The following is a 24,919-nucleotide window of genomic DNA, read 5'->3' on the forward strand; positions in this document are numbered from 1 at the left end:
TTCTGATCGCCCGACGTCACACCTGAGCGTGGGCTTTTGACAATAATCAGCAATAAAGAAGGAGTGAAAATGGAAAGTTGGCTGCAAGAAAATTTATCTGGATTACTAGACTTTCCAGTCCCAACTGATTTAACATCGTTAGTAATAAAATACAAGTTTATTCCAGTATTTTTCACCAGTTTTTAGGTTATGACTTAAATTTTTCATATGGTGAAATAATTTTTTTGAAACTTTGACATGTTCCGGCAACTTACACGGCTACTCGTAGCCTCATTACTTAGTTTAAGTGTTTTGATAAACAACATTTATATCTCACTGGATATCGGTAAACCTGCTGGATAATTACAACTTGTTAAATTATCTAACTTTCAGGTATATCTTACAAATGCAAAATGCAAGAGACTTGGACGAGTACCTCAAAACTTTGCTCAACTACGATAACCCAAGGCACAGGCAGTTTGTTTCGGAATTGAAAAAACGTCAAGGTAGGTTCCACAAAATATGAAAATCCATTAACTTAAAGCGTTTATAAATTTTTGTAATTACTGCTGCAGTATAGATGTATTGATTTTTGTTTAATAGTAATAATAAAGATGATAATATTTTCCTCTAGCTGCGAATAACGATCTTATGGGATATAAGAAATCGAGCATATTGGAAACTTCAATCAATCAAAAGCAAAATGAGAAGAAGAAAGGAAAATCAAAAGGGTCGAATCAACAGACACAGGTTTGTTTTCAAACTTGAAAATCTATTCTTAGCTCAAGCGGTTCAACCGATGAACTTATCTCACTGAAACATGCAATAATTTTGCTTGTCAGAAGCAAAAACTCTCTCATCCATTAAATACACTATAATAAAATTCCTCCTACAATTATGCATGACGACATTGTTTAGATGCAGGAGAATATCAAGCCAGAAAGGGTTGAGAAGAAAAAAACAAAATTCGTCAATCTCTATTCACAAGAAGGTCGAGATAGAGAAACGATAATGTTAAAAGGTAATCGTCGTAACTCAACTGAATGACAACGTAAAAAGCAAAACTAATTTTTTAGTGATTGAGATATTCTTTTTCACAACAGGTAGACATAAGTGTAATTGCGAGGCTAAAAAACACAGCTTAATAAATAACTGCATCAGTTGCGGAAGAATAGTCTGCATCCAAGAAGGGGCGGGACCCTGTTTCTGTTGTGGAGATCTTGTCTGCTCGCCTGAACAGCAAGCACTTATTTCAACTAATAGCAGACAGGCTGATAATCTTTACAACAAACTGATGGATCGGAAGCCACCCAAGGATGTTGAGGAATCCCTTAAACACAGAAACAAACTACTTGAATATGATCGTAACAGGTGGGTACGTCCAATTGTGTGGGAAGATATTACAAAAAAGAACCGTGTACACATATTTTTAATAAATTCACTTATTCTCACTTCTACAGTGCGCGGAGAACAGAAGTCATTGACGATGAATGTGACTACTACCAGACAAATAGTGTGTGGCTTTCAAATTCTGAACGAGAAAAATTGGAGAAATACGAAAGTGATGTAAGGGCTAAAAAGTATGGGTCACGTTTGAATAGAAAAGTCACTCTTGACTTTGCTGGTAGAGAAGTAATCGATGATGCTGCCTTTATAGATGAAGCGAATGATCAAGTCTTGCGCAGTATCACTGAATTTAGGCCTGGTAGTACTACTATGTCTAGTAACGCATGTCCAACCATGGAATTCAATCAACCATCGGTAAGCGTGATTCTTAGCTTCAAAGATACCAGGTTTATTTTAAAGAATATAAAAATGATTGGAACGTATCATAATTTATCGTCTCAAATTTCTGAAGTATTTTTCTCATGTTCCAGTATGTAGATGTTGGAATATTGGATTCAAAGAGATCAAAGAACCTAAATTCTACTTCATTTGGCCACAATCGAATTCAGGACAAGGAGTTTTTGGAAATGGTCGACGAAGGCTTATGTCTGAGCATGCATCAACCTTACGCGTCTCTTCTTGTCTCTGGAATCAAGACGTGTGTTTATTTTCTTTGGGTATTATAAGGAAAAAATAAAATTCCACTGTGTTATAATATATTTGGGTTTCAGTCACGAAGGCAGAACATGGTATTCAGCACATAGAGGCAGATTGTGGATAGCAGCAGCTTCGAAAGTCCCGTCGACAGAAGAAATTACAACGCTAGAGAATAGATATCGCGTTTTAAAAAATGGTCAGTTACTGTTCAGTTTTATCTAAAATCAATCTTTGCAATTACACGATAGTTCGAACTACAATGTTTGAATTATTTGTTTCAGAAAACATCAAGTTTCCCACAAATTATCCAACTGGATGCTTACTAGGCTGTGTCACAGTAGTCGATGTTCTCTCTGAAGAGGATTACCGTAAACAATATCCCGACGGTGATAGCGAGAGTCCGTATATATTCATATGTGAAGACTGTCACGAATTGCCAATAAGATTTCCCATGCAAGGCAAACACAAAATATGTAAGTATTATAGTGTCTTTGAAAAAAAACCTAGCAATGCTTGCATTACATTTGCCCCTCATTCTATTCTACAACGATTCCTTATTGCTTATTTTATATTTATGTCATCTAAGACTGAATCATTTAGTTTTTGGACTCGGGACAATTGTCGCAAAGAACTTCCAATCACACTATTGTTTTTTACTTGTAATATTGCCCACAGACAAATTGGATAGCAAAATACACCAGGCCGCAGTTAAGTCTTTGCAGAGGAAAATGAAGCTTCAAGCTGGAACCTAATTTTCAAATAGCTACTGTAAAACGCTCAAAACTATTGAGATAGCTAAGGAAAAATAATGGGCGTTGTATTTAATATTCCCTACGAGCTTACTTGAGGACATCCCACCAATGCTTAATGTCAAGGTACTTCTCATGATTTTAATCAAGAGTTTATCAGATATTAAAGAAATTCATTAATGATATCATTTGTTTCAAAGGGTTGTAAGAACTTATACTATATAGGTGATCACACTTATTAAAAATAATTAAACAAATAAAAATAAAAACAGTGTGCTTACTGAATATCTGATATTATTAAAATTCCAATAAGTTTTGAAGACTTGGTTAGTAAAAATACATATTTTATTATTGTACAAGTCCTATTATTACAACATATGTTTCATAACTCACAAATATTCGTTATACTATTCAATGCAAATGCAGAAAATCGCCTAAAAAGATTTAACGAATACATAATCGATATAAATCTTGTGATAAATTTTAAATATTTTTTTGTTAACATTGAACGTATAGCCTTAGCTAAAGTATACATACGTATCGTCACATAAAATTTGAAACCTTTGCAACAGATCAGTTAGTTCCATTCTCATTGACTTCAATCCACTATTAAGATCCGTACATTTTTAAATAATTTTGTGCTTAGTGGACTACTTTTAGTCGAAAGGATTAAATTTAAATTCGTCAAGCAATCTATTTGGCTATACAATATTTTGAAATCGCAGACACTAGTGTCATTTTCAGTTTTATTTTTCAACAATCTTGCTTTGGATTGCTTAATATCCATATTTGGTTAAATTTTCTTATGAATTATATGACTATGTTTTGAAATGAAGTTTATAAATACAACATATATGCGCCAAAAATATGATTATTAGTTAATAAATATAATAAATAATGCAGTGTGCATATGGTGATTACATACAAATATAATGAAAATACATATTCGATTGAAATGGAATTGAAAGGTCTCATCAACTTAATCCTAAAAACTGATTTAAACTATAATCATACGTTAATACAAAGAGTTAATAAAAGCCTACGGAAATAATTTTCAAGTGAACAGGTAAAAAATAATGATCTTGTTAAATAAGATTTGATAAACCTTCTCTTACGATAGAATTTTTTTTTTTGTTTTTACCAGATTGCCCAAACATGACAGTTGAAAATTGAACGAGGAAATACATTGCTTACTTTCGGACTATTTTGGCACCCGTAAAAAAATTCCAGAAAAAAACAAACAAGTCCTTAATCTTATCGTTTTGCACTTTGTCCCGGTATCTATATCGAAGATTGTAGCGAGTCTAAGAAATTATTTCAGATTTCTGATTTTTGACTACAACTTGTACACAACTAATTATGTTGCAATTGATACTTGGCCCAAAGTGATCCTGCAAACATCGACTAGCCTATATATTATCTATAAATTTGTCCTCTCGGAGGATGCTATATAATAATCTTGTATTCTCTTATATATATGTTGGAGAATCTTTTAAACTAGCTCCACACGCATCACAGTTAGAAACATTTTTCTCATTTACTAGAGTACATTGCGGGCATTCTTTGCCTCCACTGGCAAGTGGCTTATCTTCGTTACCCTTTCGCTTTGACTTTCCGCACATCTCACAAATGTTCTTGCCAAAGGTGTTCAAATAAGTGCACGTAGAACACTGCCACTTGGTCTCTTTCTGATTTTCAATATCCTGTTGGTTTATGTCAAGGTTTCGCATAGAATCGCTTACCTTCACAACGCAATCGATTTCGGTGGACCGTTTTTTGTGCTGATTGGGCAATGTTTGGCTATACATTTTATCCCTGTCAGTAGAGTTGTATCGTTCTTGATATGTTCGGTCTCTGAGCTCCTTGTTCAAGTCGTCAAACGAGGATTTTTTTTTAGGTAGAAATGATACTTCTTCATTTCCGGCTCTGCCGTTAGTAGCCAATCTGTCGAGTCCCTCAAAATTCGAGCGAACCTTTCGTTTATCCAAATGATTCAGAGCATATTTCTCCTCCTGATAATTCGACGAGTCTTTGAACGGCTTCTGCCGAATCCTATATAAATCTGATTCTCGCTTATGCAAAACATCTTCCCTGTCTCCCAGATCCTTCGAATAACCAAGACTTTCTAAATTTCTATAGACAAAATCCCAGCTACTGAACGAATCTTTTTCAGTACCTCCGACGGGTGATTTCAATGTTTTCTTCTCGACTTTAGCATATTCGTAATTATTCCCATCCCCAATTTGCCCTTGGCCTGAATCTGCCTCATCGAAATCAGGCGTATAATGTGGAATCGTGTTTGCTATTTTTCTGTTATCCTTCTTCTGGTAATTGATAACTGGCGTCGGTGGATCCAGCTCTATCAATTGGCCTGTCGGTACCCCGGCAGGATGGTTGGGTATAGGCGAGCAATATTCGTTCGCGTTAATACCGCCGAAATACTTGCTGTCAGCTTTATGATGCCCGTAAATATTGAATCTGTTACCAGTGTTATAATCGATCGGTTGAAAATACTGTAAGTTCATCTGCGGCACATTATTATCCTCCAAATATTTGTATCCAGTCTGATAAGGAGCTGTATAAGTATTGTAATTATTTACAGGAAAATTGTAAGGAGTGGCAGCTATCAAATCGATGGTATTTGACGGTATCTGCCTGTAGTCCCTGTAATTTGCAGTCTTTACACGATTGTGGTGCATTTTCTCAAGAAATCTGTAATTCAATGCACGTATTGCTTGCTCAGGGGTCCCGACATGGTTTTCTCTAAATTCCAACACTTCGAGCCATGAAATGGTAAAATTTTGAGATACACTCTCCCAGATCTGTTTCAGTATCTGCAAATAAAAGTAATTGATTTATATTTAGGTAAACTGAAATGTCAACACATTGATAAGAAATTGAATTATTATTCCATTTCACTTTTGTACAATTGACAATTGGTATTACCTGGCACTCAACAAAGGCCACAATTGCGTCTCGACTAACATTGGAGACTTTGTCTGGATCAATTGGACCTTCCAGGATCAATTCCCCCAGAGCTGTGTGTCTATAACCCATCAACTCGAACATGAGTTCCGCTCCAATCAGATTGACATCAACCTCGTGTTTGTAATATCCACTGTAAGTCTGAGGAAATAAATTTCTACTTTCCATTAAAAGTGCACAAAAACGCTGTACAAGTTAATTCAGACTCAGACTTCAAATTTCGCTCCTGCAGTTTGAAACTGACCTTTAAATTCTTATATTCCTTTCTCCAAGGTTGAGCAAGCAAGTTAGCAGCATACAAGGCAATCGCATTCCAAGCATTGCAGGCCCTGTACCCACTAAAATCTTGCACGGTTGCAGCGGATCTGTTTAGTATATCAGCTGTCTCTTGAAATTCGTATTTGTTGTCGTTCGGTACAAGGCATAAAAATTCTTTGATGAAACCTGGTAAAAGAATAGCGTTATAATGGGTTGACATTTGTTTGAAAAGTTTTGAAATAATCGGGGAATATTCTGAGTGTTACAGATGAAAAACGGCTATTTCATAGATTTTAAATGAAAAAAAATCTAGTTTGCAGAATGGATGAGAGATGATGCATGATTCTGTAAATAGTCCATCTGAATTCCAGGTTGTAAATCAAATTCCGTAGATTTTCCCAGCTCTCTTGGTTTGTAACAAGTATGTACTCCCTATATTAAACTATTCCCGTTTAGTTAAATTCAGCATTGAACTGTCTGCTATACCTTCAAGCTTTTGCCGCTGCTGCAACTTTAAGGGGCTATCGTCTGTTTGCAGGTAAACAAGATGGCTTTGTTCAAGCTTGATGCTGATATCCTGCAACCGATCTCGACATCTTCGAGTCAAATCTTCAGCCATTTTTATATGCTGTAACAAATTAATTAGATGGTTATTATTATACAACAAATCCATAAGCCTTATGGCAATATTCTCATACTCAAGGCTTCGCACACTGTTTCATACTGCTCGATGATTACGATCATGTTTATCAAATATGACACACCTGACAAAAGGATTCTGTAACATGTTCCACATACTTTAGCGATAAAAAAAAAGACAAGTCTTTCAGATTCTGAGGCCAACTTATGTTGATATATATGAGTACCCATAATTCGTGAACATTTTGTGAAGGTATAAGAAAAGTTTTGATTAATTTTGTCAGATTGGGGTTCGGGAACTTTGGATGACAGCGGTGGGTGCGAAAACTATACTTAGTTCGCATTGAAAGTATGTGGGCATCAGAATATTGCAAGCAATTTCGGTGTCCGTACCTTTTACTTGAATTACGAATCGACGATTTGGAGATATCAGCTAAAATTACTTGAGGGTTATGTCGGTTTATACAGTGTAGAAACGGGGAGCAGCTGCATAAGTTTTTATCGAAATGAAGTGCGATTAGAGACACATCGAAAAGACTTGGGGACATCTCGTTGTCGGATAGATAATCTATAAATTAATCAAACCTGATAACAGCCCCGGGATCTCGAAGAAAAGCCCGATTCAAACTGCCGAAGGCTCCAACCTATAAATAAATGCTATATTTAGATGCCATGCCACCTTAATTGCGGCAGCTACCGAGCATAACGGCGTTTTCAGTAATTAATTAGTTGACATTATACGTTGGAGGCATTTTCGATGCCTGATATCCGGCAAAGGTACGCATCAGACTTTTTGCGTATTTATTTATTTTATTTCTTTATGGTTATGTTTTTAACTTTCGACTTCTTCCCCACCAGAAATTCAGGCCTGTGGCAGTCATAAACTCATGATTGCGAAGGCGTGAAAGGGACTCCGCTCTGCAGCAATTGACAGCTGTTTTTGCGCGTCCGACAAGCTGCGCGGTCCGCGATTTTTTTTAAATCCCAGTGTCTAACTATAATTATAGTCATTCCGAGGAATTCCATCGTCTGGTGGCATCAAATGGCAACTTTCTATACCGTCTGGAAGGGTACGAATGCGAAAAAACACTGCTGATTCTTTTGATGGTAACTGCGTTGACTGAGGATATATTTTTCGATCAACGGTAACTGTGATGTGTACAGTAAACGCCTGCGCTATATGCAACAAGAATTCATGTAAGTATCGCCGTAAGACTAGCGCATGGAGTACCTGCTTATTTTTATCGTGTCCCAAACGCAAGATTTTATTGTTAGACATTATTAACACGCATGGAGTTTATTTATGATTATTAAAACTCTTTCTTGCAGAAACCAGCACTGTTCTGATATTACCAGCGATAACGATTATTTCTTTCCATTGAAAAACTTTTAATTACACAAACTTTCCATCGGGTAAACCATATTGTCTGGATGAATATAAATATTTTCAATGGGCAGGAATTTTCCTCTACAAAATCCGTAGTAAAATCTTATTCATGGTTTGTTCTTATTCAATTTTCGTAGCTTAGAATTCAAATATGTTTAAGTAATGCCAGCATTATTATTCGGCAAAGAAAAAACTACACAAATTCACCTTCGGTGAAGAATAAATAACTAAATTCGCGGAAAAAAAAATCTGGAATTCTTTAAAATCACATTACATAGAGTGCCGCAGAGATTTTCAAGAAATTTATACAGTCAGAATAAGGATAAAAAAAATAAAAAAATGTAAACTCTTGAACGCCCTATTGTGGACTAAGAACTGATTCGGCCTATTTATGGTCACATTATTTGAGCAGTATAGCTACGAAAACATACTGATCGCCCCATCGTTAATGTGTCGCCCTTTCACCGAAATGAATAAGTGTGATTAGATCCTCTTGTAACGCGACAGGTAGTAACTAGACATTTGATCGTGCTGACATGTAACATCGATATTATTGATCATAAGTGCCGCAAGCTAAATTTACCGTGAAAATGTCAAGGTTTCTTCTTCGCAGGCTTGCAGAGCACCGCGGAAACGTCATTTTAAATTACAGGTGCGGTTGAAGAAAAATGTCACTGAAATAAGGGCATGGCTTTTGAGCGAACACCTCATTCTCTGGCGTGCCATGCGGCATATACATTTACGCGAAGAATATGCTGGGATGGGTCCGGGATGGATCATGTCATGCGAGTTATGATGCAGCCTGAGCGAATGATCTTCTCGAGTGTAGGAAGTTGTCGACATTTCTAGTATTATCTATTATTCGCACTTTACGTCCAGCCCGGCATTCCACTTCTTCATATAATATATTGATATCTATTAATCATATAACTTATTACTGCACTTAGCAGCTGTTTGCATTTGAAAATTCCATCTATTCCGCGCGTGACATAGTTACGTTTCGTAAAACTCTTACACATCCTCACCGACTTTTAACACCTATGATAATAAGCGTGAAACCTTCAGCTGACAATCGGCTCAAGTTTCGCAAGGAAATATGATTGTGCATTGTAACTGTTTGCGGCACCGAGAAGCTTCGCCCCCGCCAATTTTACCGAGATGAGTGCGTTATGTTAGGTATGTATCCTAGTATCTCTTTCGTTCTAACGGGCCTAGATACCTTAGGCATTATTCGTAAGACTTCGGTCTTGACTTACAGGAAATCATTTACATTATGTAATTACGCACAAAGAAAAAAACAAAAAAAAAAAAAAACGAACACATCGAGGTCTCATTATTCCGACTATACAGAGATGATATAAAATACAACGAATGCGGAATAAAAAATCTTGCGGCAGTAACATCTGTGATTTATGTCTGTGTATTCATACGCGATCTTCTCATATTACAATTCTGCCTGTACGATCCTAATTTTGTACGCTTTATATCAAAGTCTACGTTTAAAAATTGATTCACAATACTTCAAGGACACCTTGATTGGTGACCACGATTTTTGTGTACGTAACGCCAATTCGTATATTTCACGTTTAAAAACTAACGCGATAATACGTTTGAAGAGAATTTTTAATCGATCGGAATCGTCATTGTACACGCGAGATCTGACGATCAAAGAGTTTACCGTACATGTACATAATGATTTTTCTCGTGGCCTTGCAAATATATCTCGTGACGTTTGTACAATTACAGTATAAAACATTCTGAATTAACATACCTGTATGTATAGTAAGAACAGCTTAATGCCGCTGTTTAATCGGCTCGTATCATGTGATGCAGATTCGAAATTACATTATGAAAAAAACTTGTAATAACGTTACAACAAATTATGAAACGTTATGAATTTTTATTGCATCCTTGAAGCGTCCATCAATAACATCCAAGACCAAAACTGAAAAGTATCGCACATCTGCAAAGTGTGTGCAAGCACGTATATTCGTGGGGTAAACCCGTTGTTGTACTCGCTTGTAATAACATAACGTAGGAATTGCCGCTATTCATGAGTGGTTATATTCTGAACAGACATTACACGCATGCATACGGGCGGTAAGGACAATACATCATATCTACGTGGCCATAAGAGAGTTCACTGAGCTTGATGAAACGCCTTTGTGAATATTCAAGGCAGCGTTCTTATTCTGGTTCAAAGGTCAGTGGTTTTTTTCATTGCCTACAGCACAACGATGCTGATTATAAATAATTTGAACGCATGTGATTTTGTTCATCTTCCACGGATGCTTAAAGGTTGCATGAAGAATCATTCTGTTCGATCTATTTAATGCGACGGGAAAGGTGAAGAAATAAAAAAAGAAATTGCCGTATAATCTCTTTATTGACGAAGTGGTTGTAATTTTCACGAACTTATTTGATTTGTTGACTTGACTAGTATTAATATGAAATAAAATCTAATTCTATTACATATTTGTCGCTAAATTTAAAATCGACAGGAAACCACGGATTATTCAAATTAGCTTATTTCGTAAGAATTAACTTACAAGTACGGTATAATTTAATCGTAAAAATCAACGACCATTTCAAGCCAAATCACCTCGTCCTCACCGATTCCTAATGCGTGACATCTATAGCTATATGTATAACTTTATCGAGTGTTTCGAGAACGATTTTAAAAGTCGGAGACAGATAATAACGAATGTGACAACCAAACGTTCGGCAACAGAAAAAAATGACAGCATGAATATGCATACGTATGTTGCTTTGAACTATTCATTCTTTCGAGAAATCAGCTTATGCACACACTAAAAAATGTACTCTCCAAAATCAGGTAAAAAAAAAAAAAGATACCAAGGACGCATCATTTCTCAAACTAATTGAATGCGGCATACAAATAACGTTCTTTTTAGAGCCTCCTGATCCGCAATAGAAATACCAAAACTCGATTCGGCAGCATTAATGTAAGCGCCAATTTAATTTGAGACTTAACACATGACCTTAACGTCGGGGATAAATTGCAGACTTTGAAAATATGTGAAACGGGCGTGTGCGAGAATCCTTGCGATTTCGTAGTCCTTGTCGTGACTCGAGGTTCATATTATGCCTGTATTATGAGACTTTTTAATTTTGCGAAAGAAGAGCCGACGCAGTCAAAGATCCAAATGCCCGAGGGTAGTCGCGATTATCTCGCTCGTCAAATTCGTCGAAGATGGTCGAGCGATGCTGTTGCCTGTACGTTAATTGGGATATAATTAGGCATACAGCGTGATGCATTTACGATAATGTGTGATAATTAGATAGCTTGCAGCCCTAGCGAGGAAACCAACAAGGATCTGCATGTGTGGAAATGCGTAAACTTTACGCCTGAGCCTTACAAGGCAGAAGTGTTTCCACTTATTTCTAGCTTTGCTGTACAGTTATACATAAATTGGCATCAGCTGTCAACTAAACTATATTCTCCTGACCAGTTCGACGTAACTGCAAAAGTCAATTGCGTTACGTTCGTCCATTCCTGTATCTTAATATGCCGCGTTGCGTGGTTTCCAAGAAGTGCGAATTTGCGTCGTTACAAGTCGTACACTATGCGCAGCTGATTTGCGAAATTAGAAAATTTTTACTTATGAACGCATGCCCATCGCGTCCGATATATCCGCAAGTCGATACTTTGGATATTAAAACAAATAAACCGAATCCGTCGAGTGTTTTAATTACGTTTATTAAAGTACGTATTTAGCATACCTTTGAACTATACGTATATGCTTAATTTCTCACACAGCTAATAAACTCTCGAGAAGATACGAAGGACGAATACTTTTTTTTTATCATTCCTATGTTCCTTCTTTATTCACATCGTTATTACCATCGTCATTTGAATAATGAATCCGGGCCAAAACGCACACTAAACGTTTTTCAACGCGATGTCTGGACCCGATTGCCACCGAGTGTAATTAATAAAAAAAAAAAAAAGAAGAAAAAAGAAGCAACGAACAAACACGGCAAAAAATAATCTCCCATCGTTTCGTTTCGATCAATTAATTTTGGCGCAGTTTAGACCACGGGTCATTATTATACCTATGTATCCTTGCTGCGTAACTACACTATGATTATATTGCGAAGAAGTTTGCCTTGCATTTTGAAAAATTGACTTGAAATTACTGTTACATCTATAGAGACAGGCTAGCGCTGGGTTATAGGTGATATAGATTATAACGCGGATGCATCTCTTGCTAAAATTTTTTTAATCACCTCCCAAGCCGCGTAGGATGCGATTATTGCAATAACATCAATAATTCCTGGGTATACCCGACATTTAGATATTCAGATACCATTACAAACTACCACAACGTGAAAAATGATCGGGTAATTCCGACCTACATAGACGTAAGAATTAAACGCAGGTGTGAATACGTACACTGTTACACTTTGATTAGCCTAGATGAGCCGAGGATGAACACACTCGGCAAAAGTTTATACCCTTCTAAGATATAAATTAACGCCGGATATTTTTGCATGTGAAAAGCGGACAGGTATCTTGCATGAACGATGCTCCTCCCGGTCACTCGCTGGATTTCTGCCGGCACGTGCTCGGTTCATATATTCATCTTATTACGCAACGAATCAGCCCAGGTTGGATACACACAGTGCGTATAAAAATGCGATACTCAACAGGTGAATACGAAATAAAATCACACGTTCGTACTGTCGCATTCGTTTGCTCTGTCGTTCAATGCTTCTCGAAAACCCCCGAAAATTTGTGCAATTTTCATAGTAAAGGTTGAATGAATTCGGAAGTATCTTTGCACGCGATACGTAGAGAGTAGAGAGAAAAAGTGATTTTTCATAATTTCTCATTAGCAGAGATGCGCGTTGTCTGCATCTTTTCAATTTATAGTGCCAACATGCAACAGTTTCTTGAATTTCCTCGAGACGAAAAATAAATCGTGATCATCGAGATCGTTGGTATGCATCGCTCTTAAATAACTGGCTTTCGACACGTAACGATGAAATAACATGGCTAGGAATATAACTTGCTTAAATGTTAAACTTCCCGCGTGATGAAACTAACGATTTTTCTTATAATATTGAATTTTAATTTTCTATCCCTGCCAATTATTCTTCAAACATTTATATATTTAACAAATAAGTTCGTACAGTCGAACACAATTAAAGTGCCAGCAAACTTTTACGAATTATAATGAACGCTCGATGTTGGGTCGCTCCAGCTGAAACATCACAAAATATGACTAGTTTTTCGTATTTTTATTTGTATATTCGATACCAAAAAAGTTTGGTCATTGACGAGGAGTTGGACTTGTTTGAAATTGGTTGAAAATCGATATGATGATAAAATATAAGACCCATAGTCAAACACTTGATCAATTTATGTATACAGCCAGAGAGACAGACAGAGAGACGGAGAGAGAGAGAGAGAGAGAGAGAGAGAGAGAGATTTCGGCAAGTGATATTTATTTGACAAAGTCAAATACGGCAGTCAAATATAATTAGAAAACGAGTCACATAAGAAAATATCATTAGAAGCCAAAACAGAGAGAAAAAAACGACTATCATCAGTTGAACGATTTGCGCTGTCAAGTTGAACACCATTTACTTGATAAACCTGAGAAACTCCTGACAAGGTAAACGATTTTTTTCAACAGCATACATATTTAGTTTGATTCAAAAAATCTTTTCCATGTGTGGACATCATCCAACTTGTTGACTTATTCTTTTTGTCTAATTTAAGGAAATGTCAGACTACTTAGCAAAACCTGTGTTATGATTTTAAAAAGCTGAAATATTGAATTTGGCAATCAGTTCGATAAATTTCGTTCGACACGCCGCGCGTGGGTTGTCTTGGCATAAATTTTTCAACGGATGTTTGCAAAATGTCGAAATTACCATATTTTTGGCGACGCTCTATTGTAGGTACGAGTCACGCCGCACTTTCGGTTACGAATAGCGGCTGCTATTTCACGCCTGTAACACCTTCGAAAGTTCTTTTCCTCCCTATTTTTATAAACTTGACAAATTCGGTAAAACATCTGTGCTGAATTTTTTCTTCGGTGTATAACATATCAGAAACAGCATTCCCCGGGAATAAAAATGAAAGTGAAATAAATTCCGCTTGTACGAAATTATAGGTGTAATAAATTCTTCCAAACCGGCGATAAAATCGCCGTGATTTTCAGCCGGTGAAGGCACTCAAAAATTAAACACCCTATATCCGTGTCTAAGTATCAACGAGATCTTCACGCGGCGATGTCCAAATTAGCAGCTTTATAAATCTTCCCACACCAGCAAAAAAAGAACGAGGATGGCCAGCGATGGAATTCTTGAAACAACTATCGATTATCTAGTATTTTCTCGAATCGTAACTAACGGAGTACCAAACCTCCTTGGCTGTCTTTTCCTCATAAATATTCAGCCCGCCTCTGACAGCAGGGAACCGTTTTAGAACATCTTACATATCCGCGACCTTCTTGGCTTTTAAACAGTGGTCGGTTCATCCGCCGAGAGATTTCGTGTTTAACTGATAAATTAACATTTCTACACGACAGCCAACCTGCTAAGCTAATTATTCGTCGTCAGACTGCGCAATAAAAATTATATACTTGACTCGTGCATATATATGTACACGAGTAAATTAAAATGTGTTTGTATATCCTGAAGGTGGATCTTTCTGCAATCCACCGCAATGAATTGGGAAACAAATTTTGCAAACTGGCCATTTAACGTGTCTAATTCACGTTTATTCACCGCAGCATCCATTTATCATCCACCTTTTAACCCACTCGTAATCGTATGGAACACGACACGCTGCGGGCACTACCGGCATATCCTGTTATAAAAATACAAATCCCATTACGAGTTGCAACGGATGAAAAACGCTTTCATTCAATTTTATCTCGTATGAAGACAATACTGGCACCTATCGAAGAGAGGTGGATGTACCAAATTGATACGAAATAGGGTATTTCGAATACTACAATAAAAAGTTTTACCTTATGTTGTACACAATTTTTATTTCTGTTTTTTTTTTACATTTTTATCGTCTAACTTTGAGATATTTAAATACAATCAGAAGAATAAGAAGAATAAACAGAGTGGTTGTATTACGGATTGAAATGTCATTTGCACGAACAGCCATCCGTTCCGCACCGGCACGTTGCGTGCACTTGGCGTGGATTTAATCCGTACCGTACAAAAGTTCTCCACCGTGGTCTCAGCTTTTCTTTTGATTGTATTCATTCACGTATTGAATAATAATTTTTTATTGTTTTTTTTTCCTTTTTTTTGTTTTCCTATATACGATCGTGGTTGCAGCGTTGTTATAATTTTCAGTCGTGATGCTCGTCGTCCGTGTGCGCGTCGATGATAGTCACGTATCAACCGGACGGAGACTGCAGCGATGCTCGAAGCTGCTCACTGACGTCCGTAAACCGGGTTTGGTTTGTAGGTTTCGTCCTCTTCGGGGTGAGCCTCGTTCCAGGCCAAACTCTTGAGGATTGCTTCTGGGATTGCCGGGCTGGAAGGGATGACGTCACCTCGTGCGTTGTATCCGTTTTCGTCGGCGAAGTATTCGATCGCTACCGGTGTTCCATCCGGAGCCGTGTACTGGAATCGACCCTGTACGCTTGGTGCGGGCTCACCGTTGGGTCCTGCGGGCTTGGGGACGCTGGTCTCAGCGGCCGCGATTCCGTTTTCGGTTTCGTATTTATAGCTGTAGGAACCGTCCGGGTTCTGCTCGGAGTCCAGGCTCACGATCCTCGCCGATCCTTCCTTGGAGACGTACTGGGCCTGGTTGGTGTAAGCCTGAGGCGCTGCGTATGCGGAAGCCACGAGGGCGAGAGCACAGATCTGTTGATAATTGGTAAAAGGGTGTCGATTAGTTACGATAGATTGGCGATAGTGTACGGTTGACCGATTTACTGCAAGATTACGAATCGCCATAAGACGTGTAGCGAAATAGAGTGCGATCGACTTGGAGGGTAATTTGGCAAGACCGAATGAAGTCTTTGAAGATCGGATTCAGAGATGAATTCTCGTCTCACAATTAGAAATATTCGTTACGATAGAGTAAACTTACGAAGAATTTCATTTTGGATTGCTGTTCTTGGTAGATGCACAGGAGGAAGATCGAACTGTGATTGACTGATCAACGAACGATCCGCATATTTATACGGTAAAAGTGAAACTCCCCTACTCCGACGCTCTGCATCTGACGATTTGGGCCGGTCGATCCACCGGCTATTACGGAGCTGAGGATCTTCTGCTGCCGAAATTATTTGTCGTCTTTGACCTTTCTCGCCGACTAATTCGATCGATTGTATAACCCATGCCGGCGAACGTGGCGAAGGCATGGTCAGCGTAATACCGCCCATCGTGCGTATTACGGCGGGGATTCTCGATGTCCTCAAAGGCCGGTCCTCGTGACACCGAAAAGGAAAGACACAGCCGATTTGTGAGAGGATCTCGAGGTCTCTTGATTTGTTAACTCCCGGGCCGAGACACACCCGGGACCATAAAATAAGAGAGGAGCAAAGGAAGAGAAGAAAAAAAAACAACGTGAAACAAACAAAACAAAAAAAAAGAGGCAGCGGAGCCGAAAAAAAACGACGCTAGGAATACTTAATCGCAAGAAACCGGTATTGGCTCGCGGGTTGGTTTCACGCAATCTGCGAACTTCTTTAATGTCATCGGGGAACGATGTCGTGCACGAAAACGATTTCATGATACACAGGCACCCATTCAGATGTTCATTACCACTGCAGCGTCTTTACTATATCCTCGGTCATTTTACACATCATACACGTAATCACGTGTAGAAAGTTTTTGTATAAATAGCGGCAGATGAGCTGCAGTAGGTACATTGTGAACCAATCTCGACTTGGATCAACATGAAGTTTTTGGTAAGATATCGCGTCCCACGATCTGCCGTACGCATTGCATTGAATTCTCACGAAACTCACGACGTCATGGATCACAGTGAAATCGTTATAATCTCGTAATGGATCAACTTGCAGCAAGGATAATAATTCTCAATTGTGATCGTTCAGTGAGCGCGGCTTCCATTGTCCTCGTAAAATACGACAACTTGACGCGTCAAACTTCGTATAAAACGGCACGAGGAATCCGCGCCTTGATTATCGTCGCAAATTTGCCGCGTTGTCGTTCCAACAATGAATTATTGTTACCTCTCTCACGCCATCCTCACCGTCATCGTTATCATCCTCACTGTGTTCTCCTCCCGACGGAGCCGGCGCCTCTTCGCCCTGACCCAAAATCCGAATACCCTAATCACCGTCTCTGCTTTCGTACACATTTTCAGATCGTATCTCTCAGCCTGGCGGTGGTCGCCTCCGCCCAGTACAAGGAACCCCTCAATCAGAACTACGCCAAGATCTTGCGCCAGGATCAGGAAGTGAACCCTGATGGAACCTACGATTTTACATACGAAACTGAAAACGGAATTTCCGCTACTGCGAAAGGCGGTCCTGTCGGCACGGGGCCCAACGGTGAACTCATCATCCAGGAAGAGGGTGGATTCCAGTACACGGCTCCCGACGGCCAGTTATACTCCGTCAAGTACACCTCCGGTCCCAACGGCTTCGTTGCCGAGGGAGCCCATCTTCCGGTCGCCCATCCAATACCCGAGGCTATCCTCCGCTCCATTGAGTTCAACAGGGCTAACGAACGCAAGGAAGCACCAGAATACAGGCCCCCGCAGACCATCTACCAGCCGTCGACCACAGCCAGACCTTTCTACCCTTCGTCCACCGTCTACCCCAGCCCGAACCCCTTCGGCAGACAACCCAACTTCTATAACCGTCCTGGATACCAGCAGGGCTAGAACCAGCCTGGACGTCGCTAAACCGTGGGATGATTTAGAGTCGTCAGTTACAATGTAGTAAACCGTATATACATATACATATATATATATATATATATATATATATATACATATGTACATATACATATTCCTTTTTTTTTGGGATGAATAAACAAGTGTTCTGAACAAATTTATTTGCCACTTAATGAGCCCCAGAAACACAAAAACTACTAGAATAATTATGAAAAAATTAAATGTCTACTTTCGTAGGCTAGTACCTATCCCGTCTAGCTATTAATGGCGGCCATTTAAAACTGTAATTGCAATCGATTCCTCTGACGAAATTGTAGGTCAATGTTGTGTTTGAAATAATCAATCCTCGCGTTTTGCAACGTTCGTCATATTTTTGAGGTTTTTGCCGAGCTGGAAATATTTAGGGCGAGATAAAATGTAGAGAAGTTGCTGCCGACGAACTGGGCGCTCGGGAATCGAGAGAAAACACATTCCGAGCATCGTGGCGTCAACAGCTCAAAAAATATAGAGGACAGGTATGTCGAAATATTCGGTCGTTTGTCCGTAACTTTTGATCCTCTGATCGCAGCCAATTTAGACTGTGCGTGTACGTTTTCTTTCGAAAGTTTACGTTGCTATAGCGACCGAACGAATTGGTTCAAGTGTTTTTCGAAATAGACTGAAATCTTTCGGAGAAAACGGGAAGGATTAGCCTTGCTTTTTTGTGATATTCAGAGCTCGGAAACTTTTTGTCTCAGAATCGTTTCGTAGAACTATTTTTCCACTAATTGGACCCTCAAAAATCACGAAAACACATTAAAAACAGCGTAGGACCAACGGCAGAGGAGTGACAAAGGAAATCTTTCATTTTTCGAATGTGATTTTTGGTGCGTTGCTCATAGCGTGTTCAGACAGCATGCAATCGATTCCTCTCGTCTAAAATTACATCGATAGAGTACATCGAAGACATTATTTCAGCATTTTTCGTAAATGTAGAAAATTGCACCAAGAATCCGAATACTTTTTTTCCGCAAAATATTTGTAATCTCAGAATCGAGTTGTATGACCGTTTCTCGACTGATACAACGCCCAGAAGTGCGAAAAAGAGTCTTCGAACAACAAACGATCAACAGCTGAATGAATACAAAAGTAATACATATAGAAGAATTTGATGTTTGCTTTATTTCAATATCAGTTACAGAAAACAGAGATAATACAACATCATACATCACATATCGTATCCTGCAGAAGTGAGTTGTACCAGTACGGAGGTCAGAACTTGAGCTGTATGTTGAAACTATGATAATGAGTAACTAATGTGGTATTTTTCATATTCTGCTTGAGACAATGTAAGCTGCGTACCAACTTCCATGTGAAAATACTTAGATTTCTCATCTACTTTTTAATCATATTTTACTTTAAGTATACTTGTCAACTTGCTATATTACGATACACTGACACCTGAACACTTGTACTAGTATTTAGGCATATCGAATAAACTGAAACTCTGAGCTACGAACATGTCATTTTTATTTTCCACCTTTTCGAGACCCAGTCGCAAATTTAATTTTTTCCGCATGCAAGTTTTCGTTCATTGTTCACAGGGTAAGCCCAGCTGTATTTGCAATTTTTTGAGACTGATCGGACCCTGAGAAATGCAACATAAATACGTGAAATAACGGAGAACCAAGGGCTGAAAAGATTTAGAAGTTGCTCGTGTTATGGCTATAACTCTTAATCGGTTGCGCGCAGCGTATTCGTACTGCGCACAATCGATTTCTCTCGCAAAATTAGGTCGGAATAGTACATGAAAGAATTTATTTGAGCACTTTTAAAAATCGCGAAAATTGTCGCCAAAAATACAAAGGGGTTAGCCTTACCTTTTTTCGGCCAAAAAATTTTAGGTCTCAGATTCGATTTGTACGACCCTTTCATGACCAATTGGACCACCAGGAACTCAGAAAACGCAGCGAAAAGAGCGTCAGATCAACTGGAGAGAAATTACGAAGAAAAAAGCACCAGCCGAAAAATGTCGAAAACTCTGGTTCTCGTTTTTCGGCTCCACCTCTTCATACGTTGCTCGCAGCGTATTGGGACTGTGCCCAATCGTTTTCTCTCGCAAAATTACGTCGGAATAGTGCATCAAAGAATTTATTCCAGCTTTTTTCAAAATCGCCAAAATTTTCGCCAAAAATACAAAGGGGTTAGCCTTACCTTTTTTTCGGCCAAAAAATTTTAGGTCTCAGATTCGATTTGTACGACCCTTTCATGACCAATTGGACCCCCAGGAACTCAGAAAACGCAGCGAAAAGAGCGTCAGATCAACTGGAGAGAAATTACGAAGAAAAAAGCACCAGCCGAAAAATGTCGAAAACTCTGGTTCTCGTTTTTCGGCTCCACCTCTTCATACGTTGCTCGCAGCGTATTGGGACTGTGCCCAATCGTTTTCTCTCGCAAAATTACGTCGGAATAGTGCATCAAAGAATTTATTCCAGCTTTTTTCAAAATCGCCAAAATTTTCGCCAAAAATACAAAGGGGTTAGCCTTACCTTTTTTTCGGCCAAAAAATTTTAGGTCTCAGATTCGATTTGTACGACCCTTTCATGACCAATTGGACCCCCAGGAACTCAGAAAACGCAGCGAAAAGAGCGTCAGATCAACTGGAGAGAAATTACGAAGAAAAAAGCAGCAGCCGAAAAATGTCGAAAACTCTGGTTCCCGTTTTTCGGCTCCAACTCTTCATACGTTGCTCGCACCGTATTCGGACTACGCCCAATCGATTTCTCACGCAAAATTACGTAGGAATAGTACACGAAAGATTTTGTTCAAGCACTTTTCAACATAGCGAAAATTTTCGCCAAAAATACAAAGGGGTTAGCCTTACCTTTTTTCCGGCCAAAAAATTTCAGGTCTCAGATTCGATTCGTATGACCCTTTAATGACTCATTGGACCACCATAAACTCACGCTTACCCTCTCAACCGCGTCATTGTTCTTAAAATCCTTCTGAACTCTGTTATCGATCGTCATCAGCGGACGCCCTTGTTTTCATTCTTCGAATATATAACAGAGCTTTTCTTCGGATCGAGTACAATTGTCGATAAGCTTTCGTAAAAGCCATTAGCTCCAACGTTCACTCATAATCGCTTGTTATGCAATGGTCGAATCAGCAATATCTCATTGATATTCTACCCACGTTCCATTAATCTATGGTATTTTATTGAAAGTAATATGTATATCCCTTTTATTCGCACTCACCAAGAAACAGATAAAACCACGGATATCCGAGCTTCTTCCGTTGAAAATTACGTAATTTCATTTTATCAGTAGGATCGCGCGGCGCTCATTTACGTCGGCATAGCGTGTACCTACATTTTTTCAGCATTCCAACTAATCGTCATAGTAAGCCCAAAGATTTAACGGGATTGCTTTACTGTTTCCTTATTTCATGGGTTCAATCACTCTCCGTCTTTGAATCGATTTCTAGCATCCGTTTCCCAATAAACTGGTTATCAAGGGTTCAATAAGTCACAGAGAAACTTTTCGCAAGAAGAATTTCCTTACTGACTGGTGATTCGTAGACAATTTGTACATCTTGGCGATATTCTCAGTACGAAGAATATAAAAAGATAGTCTTTTAATAATATTATTCACTATAAGAACATCAGATTTTTCTATTCTTCGTACCAAAAAATATCATCTTAATATACAAGGTGCCCAAAAATTACCTGTAGTCGGTGCGTGAATTTTTGATACGAAAAGTTTCTGCGTGCACCTTAAGACCTAAATCGATTCAGCTGATTCAAAACGCCAGCCAGATTACAAAATATTTGGGCTCCATTTCTTGAACCATTCCTATCGTAAAAAATTGATCGGACTCGTCGCAAGGAATTGTTTTTTTTTTTTCATTTTTCCTGAATGCGAATTAAATTATTTTCCATCACGATTCTCAGTGCCAGTAGCCTTCAAATTCGACACCCATTGGATGCCAAGGAACTATTATTGCTAGAAAGGGCCATTCAAATACATTCAAACTATCGAGTTCCAGCATTACGAGCGATAATTCCTTTTGTTAGCCGCAGCCTCGGTCTGGGCGAGCCTGGATTATGCAAGTACTAATTCAATACAGTATCAGATGGTATTTCTAGAAATTTGCAAGCGCGTCAAAATATGAGACAATCATTTCCACGAGATACGTATATTACGTAGAACGGGCTTCAACAACGCTGAAACATAACTCTTCCATCCTCTGAGAATCTCGTATAAATAAGGGATGGAGTAGCACTCGCAGCTCAGTGTCCATCACCATCGGCGAGCTTCCGCTCGAGGCAGCCACCCAGTTCTTGGAAATCGTTTTCTCAGACGATAATTTATTTACCATTCAGTACGACGAGTAGTTCAAATCAACACGTCGATTGTAAACCGACGATCGTGATCTATCAGGTAAGATTGATATACGAATATCTAGTTCATTATAGATACTGCGTTTTACGATACACATTCAGGATCAAACACTTTTCCCACATTGACGCAAATAAGATTCGGTTGAATTCGAAATTGCAATTCTTGGAGGGAGTTACACAATAAGATGCGGTGACTTCCAGGACGTCCAAATTCACTTTTTTATTAATTTTTACATCAATTCAACGTTCAACACGTGATCTATGGTTGTAAAAGAATGTCCCATATACATCAAAACGTATCGCGCAATATTAATTTTACACAGCACGAAGTATTTTCAAAATGATTTCATAAATATCACCATTCACCATTCGTAAATATTTGGAAATATTTTCGAAAAATACGATTGAAACAAAACGGGTACGAATCGTTGTGGTTTCGTTTTATGAAGTTACGCCATCGGTCGCCCCCCCGCCCCCCGGCCAACACCGCTTCTCCTTGTCGCAAACTTGAATGGTCATGTTTATTTTCCGTCCGTGCATTACATTGTATTCGATTATTCGCTCAGTCTATGGATAGTGACTGTGCGCGAGAAAAAAAAACTTTGTGTCGGCAGACGACTGTGCTCGAACATTTTATATTTCCGAAATAAAGAGTATTTCTCATTCTTCTTCAGAGGTTTTCAATGAGGTACATACATGATTATCTCTGGTGAGTATTTATACATATATATATACATATATATATATATATATATATGTACATTATACAGTCGTATAAAACGTGCACCCCGACTTACGTTTTTTTCGACTTACGCCGTCAATGCCGGAACGACCCATAGCGTAACTTCGGGGTATTACTGTTTCGGAATCATTCTGAAATTATACATCGCTTGTTACACACAACTCTAGTGACAATAATGAAATAATTTTATGTTCGAAGCTATTTTACTAGTGAAAAGGGTTTCGAAAAATGATTATATATAATACTGGAACACTTTATTCAAGTTACTATGGATATATGAAACAATTGTTGACATCGACGTTGAGGATTATACCCTCTGAGATATTAAATGCAAGGAAATAGTATCTGAGATTCGAGGTAACTATGAAGCTGCGGGTTGTGCGAAACAGTTCCTTCTCCCGGTTGATGGGAGTTTCTAACATCCTTTGCGAAGTAATGTAATTCGAACATAGTTCACCACTCCACGAAGATATCCTCGCGGCATGTGACATTGCGTCCGTCCAACGGTTACGACGGATTATCCTGTAAAATATAAGCGTGTTCATTTGGTTGTTTCGCTTTTTCAATGCAGAATCCATAACATGATTAGTACTTGTCGATAAAAATATACTTTGGCAGAGAATTCGTGCCCTCCCCTCCTTATCATATAAGGACACATTCAAATACATGGGTCCTCTTCTGTTCTCATATAGCCATGTGCCGGCGCCATCTCACTATACCCAAAAATGTTAAAAGCGAATGGTCGAATCTGATGAAATGGAATAATGTGATTAAAAATTTGCATCGTCTTGAATGATCCGAAAAGTTGAGATAATCCTTTGAAATTAAGATATTCATTTTTTACGAATCACTCTAAATTTCACCGTGTTCAATATTTTACTACCGGTAGCAGATATCTAACGTATGGTCATTCGGAATGAATATGAATGGGAAATTCCTCGTCAAACCCGACGGATTATTTGTAATCGGAAAGATTTTTTACAGAATGTATAAAATGGTAGAAGCCTCGCCAAAAAATGGTACCATTAAACAAATCGTTCGTTAATAACAATTACAATGTTCAATGTTTTCGGATAAACCAAAGTTTTCTACGAAAGCTTATCCTCTCTGCTCGCGAATGTGCTGTGAATCATTTTTCTACGTCAAATAGAACCGGAGATCAGATATTGATTCTTCAAGTTTACTGCGCGCTCATTTTGCAACAAAATTAAATGACTCGGCGCTTCCGGAAAAAAAATCGTAGAAATAGGTTTTGACTTTTTATGCTCATATATCACTTCGAAAAAGCTTTCATTGTTTTGGAAAATACGCGGTCATTTTTTGTCAGGATGATATTTCTGACTCAAGAACCTAAATTTCGTCCCAACTGACGTTTTATGGTTTATATGATGAAATAATAACAGTCGTATTATTTATTTTCCTCAAGTTTTGAAATTTCTCGCATATTTGCATCGTACTTAGGGTATATGTCAACACGTGTAAATTTCACCAATTATCGGATAAAAAAAATTACCGTACGATTATAATAATTGAACCCTCCGAGCATTCGAATCTAGGCTCCGATAAAATTCTTGTTCTGCACACTCCTAACGAAAAATCAAAATGATTATATATCAAGAAAACAGAGAAAAAAAAATTTGCAACACGTATACAATTTGGTTACTGAATATTTTGAAAAATGTATAACAAATCATTTGAACATTCATAAGAGATTACCGGCAAACCGTTAATGCGCCAGTAATCGATCTGAATCTCCGTAGGTCGTAATTTCAATCGAGAGCGGGTGTCGTTCTAGCTAACAGTCGTATGACAGGCTCGATAAACATATTACCCATCAGGATGTTTAGAGATTCTAATGTCTTTATGCCATTATTCATGTAATCATTTC

General features: G+C 38.4%; 4 protein-coding genes across 6 annotated transcripts; 2 read left to right on the forward strand and 2 right to left on the reverse strand.

Annotated features, from left to right (window-relative positions):
• LOC124300456 (activating signal cointegrator 1) lies at positions 1-3,622 on the forward strand. The gene is made up of 10 exons (XM_046754592.1): positions 1-137; positions 373-485; positions 614-729; positions 898-1,000; positions 1,083-1,350; positions 1,440-1,740; positions 1,857-2,023; positions 2,097-2,218; positions 2,304-2,495; positions 2,698-3,622. Exons 1-10 carry the CDS (start codon positions 70-72, stop codon positions 2,772-2,774), a joined length of 1,527 nt encoding a protein of 508 aa, XP_046610548.1. The 5' UTR covers positions 1-69; the 3' UTR covers positions 2,775-3,622.
• On the reverse strand, positions 3,099-7,564 carry LOC124300442 (uncharacterized). 3 transcript variants are annotated; one of them, XM_046754564.1, is made up of 6 exons: positions 7,395-7,564; positions 7,239-7,297; positions 6,501-6,642; positions 6,001-6,200; positions 5,718-5,897; positions 3,099-5,605 (listed from the first exon to the last, which is right to left on the reverse strand). In XM_046754564.1, exons 3-6 carry the CDS (start codon positions 6,631-6,633, stop codon positions 4,241-4,243), a joined length of 1,878 nt encoding a protein of 625 aa, XP_046610520.1. In that variant the 5' UTR covers positions 6,634-6,642; positions 7,239-7,297; positions 7,395-7,564; the 3' UTR covers positions 3,099-4,240. The 3 variants fall into 3 exon arrangements, with proteins under 3 accessions (XP_046610520.1, XP_046610529.1, XP_046610534.1); XM_046754573.1 differs by having other exon boundaries at positions 7,509-7,550; XM_046754578.1 differs by lacking the exons at positions 7,239-7,297; positions 7,395-7,564 and adding an exon at positions 7,047-7,231.
• Positions 7,565-15,273: 7,709 nt separating this feature from the next.
• Positions 15,274-16,286, reverse strand: LOC124302988 (endocuticle structural glycoprotein SgAbd-1-like). The gene is made up of 2 exons (XM_046759636.1): positions 16,133-16,286; positions 15,274-15,903 (listed from the first exon to the last, which is right to left on the reverse strand). Exons 1-2 carry the CDS (start codon positions 16,142-16,144, stop codon positions 15,469-15,471), a joined length of 447 nt encoding a protein of 148 aa, XP_046615592.1. The 5' UTR covers positions 16,145-16,286; the 3' UTR covers positions 15,274-15,468.
• Positions 16,287-16,801: 515 nt separating this feature from the next.
• On the forward strand, positions 16,802-18,054 carry LOC124303956 (endocuticle structural glycoprotein SgAbd-2-like). Its single transcript, XM_046761840.1, has 2 exons — positions 16,802-16,955; positions 17,375-18,054. The coding sequence occupies exons 1-2, from the start codon at positions 16,944-16,946 to the stop codon at positions 17,894-17,896; spliced, it is 534 nt and encodes a 177-aa protein (XP_046617796.1). The 5' UTR covers positions 16,802-16,943; the 3' UTR covers positions 17,897-18,054.
• Positions 18,055-24,919: the final 6,865 nt, after the last annotated feature.

Source organism: Neodiprion virginianus, chromosome 1 (genome assembly GCF_021901495.1).
Source record: "Neodiprion virginianus isolate iyNeoVirg1 chromosome 1, iyNeoVirg1.1, whole genome shotgun sequence".
Classification (NCBI taxonomy): Eukaryota; Metazoa; Arthropoda; class Insecta; order Hymenoptera; family Diprionidae; genus Neodiprion; species Neodiprion virginianus.

Bases quoted from the DNA above. Each gene is read 5' to 3' on its own strand.
- LOC124300442 (XM_046754564.1), bottom strand. From the start codon at position 6,633: ATGGCTGAAGATTTGACTCGAAGATGTCGAGATCGGTTGCAGGATATC. The intron at 6,201-6,500 runs GTATAGCAGACA...TTCTTTTACCAG, and splicing joins GCAGCGGCAAAAGCTTGAAG to GTTTCATCAAAGAATTTTTA. The intron at 5,606-5,717 runs GTAATACCAATT...TTTTATTTGCAG, and splicing joins TGGCCTTTGTTGAGTGCCAG to ATACTGAAACAGATCTGGGA.
- LOC124300456 (XM_046754592.1), top strand. From the start codon at position 70: ATGGAAAGTTGGCTGCAAGAAAATTTATCTGGATTACTAGACTTTCCA. The intron at 1,001-1,082 runs GTAATCGTCGTA...TTTTCACAACAG, and splicing joins AGAAACGATAATGTTAAAAG to GTAGACATAAGTGTAATTGC. The intron at 2,219-2,303 runs GTCAGTTACTGT...TATTTGTTTCAG, and splicing joins ATATCGCGTTTTAAAAAATG to AAAACATCAAGTTTCCCACA.